General features: G+C 38.2%; 1 protein-coding gene across 2 annotated transcripts in view; it reads left to right on the forward strand.

The window, feature by feature from the left end:
• HOOK3 (hook microtubule tethering protein 3) overlaps positions 1 to 10,134 on the forward strand; it is a 122,405-nt gene that overhangs the window by 28,423 nt on the left and 83,848 nt on the right. For both annotated transcript variants that reach the window (XM_017545975.2, XM_037744767.1), the window contains exons 3-4: positions 413 to 485; positions 4,756 to 4,806. In XM_017545975.2, the coding sequence (XP_017401464.1) occupies positions 413 to 485; positions 4,756 to 4,806 (124 nt within the window). The remainder of the gene's footprint in view (positions 1 to 412; positions 486 to 4,755; positions 4,807 to 10,134) is intronic.

A 10,134-nucleotide genomic window follows, 5' to 3' on the forward strand; every position in this document is an offset into this window, starting at 1 on the left:
CCAGGCTGGAGTGCAGAGGTGTAATCTCGGCTCATTGCAACCTCCCTCTCCCGGGTTCAGGGGATTCTCCCACCTCAGCATCTTGAGCAGCTGGGATTATAGGCATGTGCCACCAGGCCTGGCTAATTTTTGTATTTCTAGTAGAGTCAGGGTTTCACTGTTTTGGCCAGATTGGTCTTGAACTCCTGACATCAAGCGATCCACCCACCTTAGCCTCCCAAAGTGCTGGGATTACAGGGTGAGCCACCACGTCCGGGCCAACTTGACTATGATTAACACGTATTTAGTGGCTAATATGTATCAAATACATTTTTATGTTATAGGTAAGTGATGTACGGGATAAGATTCAATTTTTTTTGTTTAGCTTGATAGCTACATAATCTTAATATGTAAGTTTTTCCTTATTTTGCAGAGATCCTGCATATTTTGATGAAAATTGGCTAAACAGAATCAAAACTGAAGTAGGAGATAATTGGAGGCTAAAGGTATTTCATTTTTCCACTGTTAAATCTTCAAATATTTGTATGTATATAATATCTGTTTTTTTTTTGTTTTGTTTTGTTTTGTTTTTTGTCTGATGTGTCCAGTGAGCTTTAGAAACTTAGGTAGCCTGTAATTGAAATAATGTAGAATTAAAGATTGAAGTCACCTGGAGTTATATAGCTATGCATGACATAATATGAGTCAGTACAGCATGGACTTTGGAGCTAGTGTGCCTGTGTCCACATGACAGCTCTGCTATTTATTGTCCACAGGGAAGTGTTATGACCTTCCTGTGCCTTGGTTTCCCCATTTGTAAAATGAGGATCGATATAGCTTCTACCTCACAGAAATGAGTTAATATTATGCTAAGTACTTAGAATAGTGCATGTGGCATTTGCTACTGTTATTTTTAATAGAGATAATATTCATTTCCTTCCTAGTATCATGAAAGTATTTTACAAGCTTCTTTAACCAAAACTCACAGTAAGAAATAAAGTTTACATTGCAACCAATTGTCCACCTAAATGTATGTGTATATATAGCTGAATAGAGTTTTACCCTTACATTAGACAGTGATGTTTTAATTTTATTTAAAAAAATATGTGTTGTAATTTACTAAACTATTTTTTTAACTATATTTTGTTGAGATGGAGTCTTCTCTGTCACCTAGGCTGGAGTGCAGTGGCACAATCTTGACTCACTGCAACCTCTGCCTCCCTAGTTCAAGTGAATCTCCTGCCTCAGCCTCCCAAGCAGCTGGGATTATAGGCATGTGCCACTATGCCTGGCTAGTTTTTATATTTTTGTAGAGATGGGTTTCACCATGTTGACCATGTTGGTGTTGAATTCCTGACCTCAAGTGATTCTCCCACCTTGGCCTCCCAAAGTGCTGGAATTACAAGCACCAGCCACCATGCCTGGCCTATGTTTTGAAATAATTATAGATTCACAAGAAGTTGCAAAAAAAGAATGTACTAAGAGGTTGTGTGTATCTTTTGCCCAATTTCTCCAGGGGTAACATCTTGCATAACTATAATACAATATCAAAACTAGGGAACTGGCATTGGTATAGTCCATATTTTATTCAGATTTCACCAAGGTTACATGCACTCTGTGTTGGTGTGTGCACATCTGTGTAGCTCTTTTTCATGTGTAGCTTTGTGTAGCTACCACGACAGTGAAGACCCAGAACTATTCTGTCACCACATGGTTTCCTGTGCTGCTCCCATAGCCACATTCACACCTAATCCCTTGCAACCCCTAATTTGTTCTCCGTCTCTGTGATTTTGTTAACATTAAATTGATTGTTATGACCCAGTAGTTGTCATGTTTGGTAGTGTGGAGAAATCTGTGACCATTTCTTTTCTATACTTGTGTGAAGACTCAGACACACAAGTGATTTAAGCTTGCGAGGCCCCTCGACTTAAGACATGCTCAGTTTGAGTTATCTTTATATTTTCCCCGAGAAACACATTTGATAAGAAAATTATTTATTTATTGCTTAAGTGTTGGGTTTGCCAAAATCTAATTCCTTCTTTTTACTAAGGTAGTGAATGAAAACTGTTTAATGGCACTGTTTTTTTGTTTGTTTTGAGATAGAATCTCACCGTGTCACCCAGGCTGGAGTGCAGTGGCGCAATCTCGGCTCACTGCAACCTCCGCTTCCTGAGTTCAAAAGATTCTCCTGCCTCAGTCTCCTGAGTAGCTGGGACTACAGGTGTACGCCACCACGCCTGGCTAATTTTTGTATTATTTTAGTAGAGATGGGGTTTCACCATGTTGGCTAGGCTGATCTTGAACTCCTAACCTCAGGTGATCTGCCCACCTCAGCCTCCTAAAGTGCTGGGATTACAGGGGTGAGCCACTGCACCCACCTGGCACTGTTTTAAGGACAGGCAGTTTATTTATTTATATTTACTTTTTTTGAGACGGGTCTCACTCGGTTGCCCAGGATGGGGTGTAGTGGCACAGTCTCAGTTCACTGCACCCTCCACTTTCTAGGCTCAAGCAAGCCTCCTACCTCAACCTTTCAAGTAGCCAGGACTATAGGCACATGCCAACACACTAGGCTAATTTTTAAAATTTTTTTAGGGACAAAGTCTTGCTCCGTTGCCCAGGCTGATTTCAAACTCCTGGGCTCAAGCCATCCTCCTGCCTCAGCCTCTTGCCTGGCAGGCCAGGCACAGTGGCTTACTCCTGTAATCCCAGCACTTTGGGAGGCCAAGGCAGAGAGTGGATCACTTGAGTTCGGGAGTTGGAGACCAGCCTGGCCAACATGGTGAATCCTCATCTCTATTAAAAATAAAAAAAAGTAGCCAGGTGTGGTGGCGGGCACTTGTAATCCCAGCTACTCACGAGGCTGAGGCGCAAGAATTGCTTGAAACCGGGAGGTGGAGGTTGCAGTGAGCCGAGATGGTGCCACTGTACTGCAGCCTGGGTGATAGAGCGAGACTCAGTGTCAAAAAAAAAAGATTTTTTTTTTTTAATGTTATAGCATGTTTAAAACAATTTATGATGTTTAAAATAATGGTACTAATCATTTAGTGTCTGCTTACTGGCCTGATCAGAGGGAGTTTTATACCTCCTCCCAGCAGGCACACAGATATACACACGCACATATACTGTCTCCAGTGTCATGGGTAAGGGCAGTGGTAGTATATGGAGAAGGGTAGAAAAGTTTATCATAGTCTTAATATTTAGGACTGAGCTTCTTATTCTCCATGCTATACTTTAGTTTTATGGTGCCATTGTTTAAAGATGAGATATACGACTGGGCACGGTGGCTCATGCCTGTAATCCTAGCACTTTGGGAGGCCGAGGTGGGCAAATCACCTGAGGTCAGGAGTTTGAGACCAGCCTGGCCAACATGGTGAAACTGCATCTCTACTAAAAATACAAAAATTAGCCAGGTGTGGTGGCAGGCACCTGTAATCCCAGCTACTGAGGAGGCTCAGGCACAAGAGTTGCTTGAACCTGGGAGGCAGAGGTTGCAATGAGCTTGAGATTGCACCATCCTAGGCAACAGAGCCAGACTTCATCTCAAAAATAAATAAATAAATAAAGATAAGATACAGCTTTTTGTAATGTGATTTTAAAAACTACCATTTTAAATGAATGGTAGTTGATTTTCAAGGTATTCTAATTTCAAATAGTAAAAATATGGGAAAATGAACATCCTAGTATAAAGGAAATAAAGTATATTATGCATTTTTCATATCTACAAATTTTTCTAGAAGTATAAGCATATTTTATGAGGCATTTAAAAATAAATAAGCAAGTTTTTTAGTTTATTTTCTTCCTTACAAATAAATATGCCTTTAATTAACTACTGGATCACATTTCTGTGATCCAGGCTCTTATTTGAAAGCCTCAGTCCCTATTGGCTTCTGTGCTAGGACATCTCAACTACGGACACCAGCCAAGGGCAGCTAGATCAATAAAATAATTGATAGAACTGTATCATATACACATTTAACCTAACACAAAACTGTATGAGTTGGGTCAAAGAAAAAGAAAAAAATTATAGTTTACAGTAAATAGGGCAGGTGATTCTGACCATCCTTCACCTAACATTATGGCTCATGAATACTTACTTTGATGTTCAACTAAAGAAATAGTAGTTTGTTTTTTTCCTGATAGGGGAAGAATTTAAAGACATTATACTTCATGGGTTAAAGAGATTTTACTATAATTTTTGATTAATACTCTGTCTTTAGAACTTAATCTTGGCCGGGCACGGTGGCTCACACCTGTAATCCCAGCACTTTGGGAGGCCAAGGCGGGTGGATCACCTGAGGTCAGGAGTTCGAGACCAGCCTGACCAACATGGTGAAACCCTATCTCTAAAAAAATAAATAAATAAAATAAAAAGAACTCAATCTCTATGTAAATGCATTTGACTTTTCTAGGGAGACTAGCTCTGAACTCAGGTCTTCATTAAGGATGCTATATTTTTACTTTACCCACAGAAAATCTAAATAATTTATTGTTAAGTCTCATTCAGTTACCCTCTACTTGTTGTTAATGTGGTCATAGCATTGAAAATTTTACGTAATTGGAGACACAATTTGTTTTATAAATCTCTTGGATTATATAAAGCCATTAATACTACTTTTGAAGATGATAATAACTTAAATATGCCTTTGAATTTTATTTTTTATATTTACTTTATGACTAACTATAGTGATTGGTTGGGTCAGAAATTGTTTATGTTAAATTATGTTTTGATCTGTCTTTGCTTTTTACCCAGTTGTTTTCTCTCTCTTTAAACAGATAAGCAATTTAAAGAAAATATTAAAAGGAATCTTGGATTATAATCATGAGGTAAAGACTTTTTTCTCATTCTTGTTAGAAGTATTACTATAGGATAATTTTAGGATAGTTTCAAGATAAGGAAAAATTGCCTTAAAATTAATAATTAGTTTGTCCTTTATTTTGTAGTTTCTGTAATAGGATGATGGTTCAACCAGCATGTCTGTCAGTCAGTTAATAGATGGATGATCCTTTTTACTGTATTATGGGTAGTTTGTAGATGATTACTAATTAACGTCAAATTTTACTTCATGTCATCTGTTCTGTCTTTTCTTCCGTTACTAGTGAAGATAGTTTTTAGAGTCCATGCACCATTGCCTACTTTGATTTTATTCCTTGGCAAACTCCCCACCCCTAGATGAACTCAGTTTGTCCTCTGAGCCTGCATTAGAACAGTCAGACATTGCTGGGGAAGAAATCAGGCAGTGGAAATAACTAGTTTCAGTTTAAATTTTATGGTCACAGATGCCAGATGGACACAACACCACACCCTAGTTCGTTCTTTCCTACAAGCTTACCTGCATTTAATACCCATGTCTATACCTGTAGCACTGATCTTCTCCATTTCAGTAAGTGACCCTACCATTCAACCTACTACCCAAACCCAGAACCTAGAAAGCCTCTTACAGTCCTTCTTTCTTTGAATATCATCTGCAAGACCCATTAGTCAAACCTTCAAAATACAGGTTTCTCCATCTGTGCTGCCACCAACTATGCCAAGCCATCATTCACTCTTGCTTAGATTACTAAAGTAGTCTCACTGGTGACCCTGATTTCACTATTGCATCATTTTTAAACATTTAGAGGTGATCATATCAGCCTTCTTAAAGTCCTCTGTGGTTTTCCCTTGCATAGAGAGTCATATCCACATTCTTACCATGAACCACTTTCTAACTGCTTTTCCCGCACTTAAGGCACTGGAGCCACATCCTCTGCTTCTGTGCGGAGAATCTGCCAAGTCCTTTTCTTCCTCAGCCTTTGCCCCACTGCTCTTGCTGTGTGCAGTGTACTTCCTTCAGCTCCTGGCATTTCTTGCTCTTGCTTATTTGAACTTTCTGTGACTTCCTTAGAGAGACTTTTTCTGAGCATGTGCTGTCTCAGCCAGGGCCATATTCACCCCTTAGCCCCATTACTCAGTCACATCACCCTGTTTATTCCCTTTATTCCTGGCCATATCAGCAATCTCCTTATTTGTTGATTTATTTGGTTGTCTCACCCTATTATATTCATAAAGCCATGAAATGAGGTTGGGGCCAGACCTGATGTAGTCATTGGTACATCCCATCCCCCAGGACAGTGCTGTCACACTGCAAGCACTCAAGAGTTTCCTAATCATGTCAAATAAATATTAGTTTCCCAAGAAAAGGCATGATATTTAAGATACATAAGGGTGAACATAGGGTTAGTATTAGACATACTGACAAAAAGTGATTTTTTTTTCCCTTTGACCAGAAGTACTTACATTTACTAAATCTTTTGGGCTTAGAAGAAGTGATTGTTTTTTGTTCTATAGCATCATGCTTATTGTGTAAAATACAAATGGTAATTTTTAATAAAGTATTACAATAAAAAAGAATAGAAAGTGTATGGCATTGAAGATAAGTGATACTGCTTCAGAAGCCGTTTTACAGAGTGCCATTCTAAGCCAGGTCTCTTGCTCAGTGGAAGCTACTCAGAGGAAATCTGAGCTGTTGTCCTTGTCCCATACACAAGAAGCTGAGGCTCGTATGCACCTCCTTCTCTTCCCCTCTTGTAATTTTTCTTTTTTTTTCTCTCCCTCACCCAACCCCCTGACATTTTTGGATCCGAGTCCTACCCGTATTACCCCGCATAGCATTCCCTAGCCTGAGCGTGCCTGAGGGGAAGAAGAAATCCAGTCTCTGAAAATGGTGTCGTGTCTTTGGAACCTATGCCCTTTTAAAAGCCTAATTCTACTTATCACTGCATGATTATGAGACGAGTTGGAGCATGAGTAAAACTAAAAATCAGTGTGTGTAGTTGGAGTTTGCTTAATTTGAGCCTACACTGCCGTTTAGTGAGCCCACATCTATGTGATTCAGTATCAGTTTCCCCATTTATTCTCATAGCTCAAGGTTCTTTTCCTTCTTGCTCCCTACTATGATTTGTAATTATATATTTCTTTGTGCATTTACTAATTCATTTTATGTCTTCTACTTAATAAACTAGATGATACTTGCGTATATATTTAAATGTTTTGCAGATCCATACATCCTTGACACTGTAGTTCTGTTTTTAGAAATTGGTCTTCAAGAACTACACATAAGACTGTCCATCTCATCATTACTTCATAGTAGGCAAAAATTGAATATAACCCAGTGTCTAACAATAAGAAAATTATGAAACATAGGACAAATGCCATTCAGCCATAAAAATGCATATTTATAAATATTCTTTAATAATATAAAAGTGTGAGATTGTATATGTTATATGATATCAGTTTTATAGGAATGTACATAAATGGACTTATAAAAATGTATGTGCAGGTCCACAATTTCAAATCCCAAATCCTTTAGGCATTTTGGAATCCAGATTTTTTAGATTTTTAGAAAGGTAACATGATGCATACACCACATATTGTGTAAATACCCCAGTGTGGCCTGGGATTGCATCATTACCTCATTATATTAACATTTCTGCAGCAAACCATAAGGTTATTCACTCTAGGATAAACAATAAATTCATGTTCTGTCATTACTTTTCACCCTCCTGGGAATTCCTTTGTCTTTCTCGTATCTTATTTTATTTATTTTGTTTTGTTTTATCTTATTTTGTATAGAGTTTTGCTCTTGTTGCCCAGGCTGGAGTGCAATGGCATGATTTTGGCTCACTGCAACCCCCGCCTCCCGGGTTCAAGCAATTCTCCTTCCTCAGCCTCCCGAGTAGCTGGGATTTCAGGCATGCACCACCACGCCTGGCTAATTTTGTATTTTTAGTAGAGACGGGGTTTCTCCATGTTAGTCAGGCTAGTCTCAAACTCCTGACCTCAGGTGATCTGCCCACCTCGGCCTCCCAAAGTGCTGGGATTACAGGCATGAGCCACCACACCTGGCCTCTCCTATATTATTTTGTTTGCTGAAATCTGTGTTTTTCTCTTTTCTGGTTTACTTTCATGCCCATTTTCCAGTGGCATCTTCAGAAGATAGGCACTTACTTTAGGCTCCACCAATCTGAAAATAATCTAAGTTCTCTTTACACTGTGGTTGAGTTGGATATGGAATTCCAGGTTGGAGGACATCCCTCTGTATTTTGAAATCATTGCTGCATGCCCTCTGGCTTCCAGTGCTACTCCTGACATCTCTCATGTGGACTCCCACTCCCTGTTGGTAACTTGTTCATTTTCTGGAAGCTTTTAGGTTTTCTTTTTTGTCTGCATGTTCATGCTGGTATGCTTTGGTATGAGGAGGAGTTTTTTTGTCGTTGCTTTCTTTTGTTTTATTGTGCTTGGTACTTAGCACATCCTTAAAATCTGAATATCTACTAGCTTTAGTTTTAGGAAATTTTCTTATTATTTATGTTATTTATTTATTTTACTACTTTATTCTTCTTTACTTTCTCTGTTTTCTTTCTGAACTATTTAGCTATTGAACCTCCTAGGTTAATCGTTTGATTGTCTAACCATTTCCTTTTTTTCTCTCTTGTGTTTTTGCTCTACTTACTGAGATGACTGTATACTTTATTCTAGCTTGCCTGTTAAATTTTTCATTTCTGCTATCATATATTTAATTTGGAAGAGCACCCTTTTTGTTTTCTGAATGTAACTTTTATGTGCTGTGCTTGCTTTATGAATATAATAGTTTCTCTTATCTCTGAGAATATTAACCATAGAAGTTTTTTTACTTTCACATTTGTTTTTTAAACTATACTTTAAGTTCTGGAATACGTGTGTTGAATGTGCAGGTTTGTTACATAGGTATGCATGTGCCATGGTGTTTTGCTGCACCCATCAACCTGTCATCTACATTAGGTATTTCTCCTAATACTGTCCCTCCCCAACTTCCTACCCCGTCGACAGGCCCTGGGGTTTGATGTTCCGTCCCTGTGTTCATGTGTTCTCATTGTTCAAATCCTACTTAGGAGTGAGAACATGCAGTGTTTGGTTTTCTGTTCTTGTGTTAGTTTGCTGAGAATGATGGTTTCCAGCTTCATCCATGCCCCTGCAAAGAACATGAACTCATCCTTTTTTATGGTTGCATAGTATTCCATGGTGTATATGTGCCACATTTTTTTTATCCAGTCTATCATTGATGAACATTTGGGTTGGTTCCAAGTCTTTGCTATTGTGAGTAGTGCTGCAATAAACATACGTGTGCATGTATCTTTATAATAGAATGATTTATAATATTTTGGGTATGTACCCAGTAATGAGATTGCTGGGTCAAATAGTATTTCTGGTTCTAGATCCTTGAGGAATCACCACATTGTCTTCCACAATGGTTGAACTAATTTACACTCCCACCAACAGTATAAAAGAGTTCCTATTTCACCACATCCTCTCCAGCATCTGTTGTCTCCAGACTTTTTAATGATTGCCATTCTAACTGGTGTGAGATGGTATCTCATTGTGGTTTTGATTTGCATTTATCTAATGACCAATGATGGTGAGCTTTTTTCCATGTGTTTGTTGGCTGCATAAATGTCTTCTTTTGAGAAGTGTCTGTTCATAACTTTTGCTCACTTTTTAATGTGGTTGTTTGTTTTTTTCTTGTAAATTTGTTTAACTTCTTTGTAACTTCTTGATATTATCCCTTTTTCAGATGGATAGATTGCAAAAATTTTCTCCCATTCTGTAGGTTGCCTGTTCACTCTGATGGTAGTTTCTTTTGCTGCGTAGAAGCTCTTTAGTTTAGATCCCATTTGTCTATTTTGGCTTTTGTTGCAATTGCTTTTAGTGTTAATAGTTGTGAAGCCTTTGCCTAAGCCTATGTCCTGAATGTTATTGCCTAGATTTTCTTCTAGGGTTTTTATGGTTTTAGGTCTTATGTTTAAGTCTTTAATCCATATTAAGTTAATTTTGGATAAGGTGTATAGTTTTGTATAAGGTTAGTTTTTGTATAAGTTTCTAGTTTCAGTTTTCTGCACATGGCTAGCCACTTTTCTCAACACCGTTTATGAAATAGAGAATCCTTTCCTCATTGCATGTTTTTGTCAGGTTTGTCAAAGATCATATGGTTGTAGATGGATGGCGTTATTTCTGAGGCCTCTGTTCTGTTCCATTGGTCTATATATCTGTTTTGGTACCAGTTCCATGCTGTTTTGGTTACTGTAGCATTGTAGTTTAGTTTGAAGTAGGTAGTGTAATGCTTCCAGCTTTTTTTTTTT

The sequence above is a fragment of the Cebus imitator genome, unplaced genomic scaffold (genome assembly GCF_001604975.1).
Source record: "Cebus imitator isolate Cc_AM_T3 unplaced genomic scaffold, Cebus_imitator-1.0 Scaffold183, whole genome shotgun sequence".
Classification (NCBI taxonomy): domain Eukaryota; kingdom Metazoa; phylum Chordata; class Mammalia; order Primates; family Cebidae; genus Cebus; species Cebus imitator.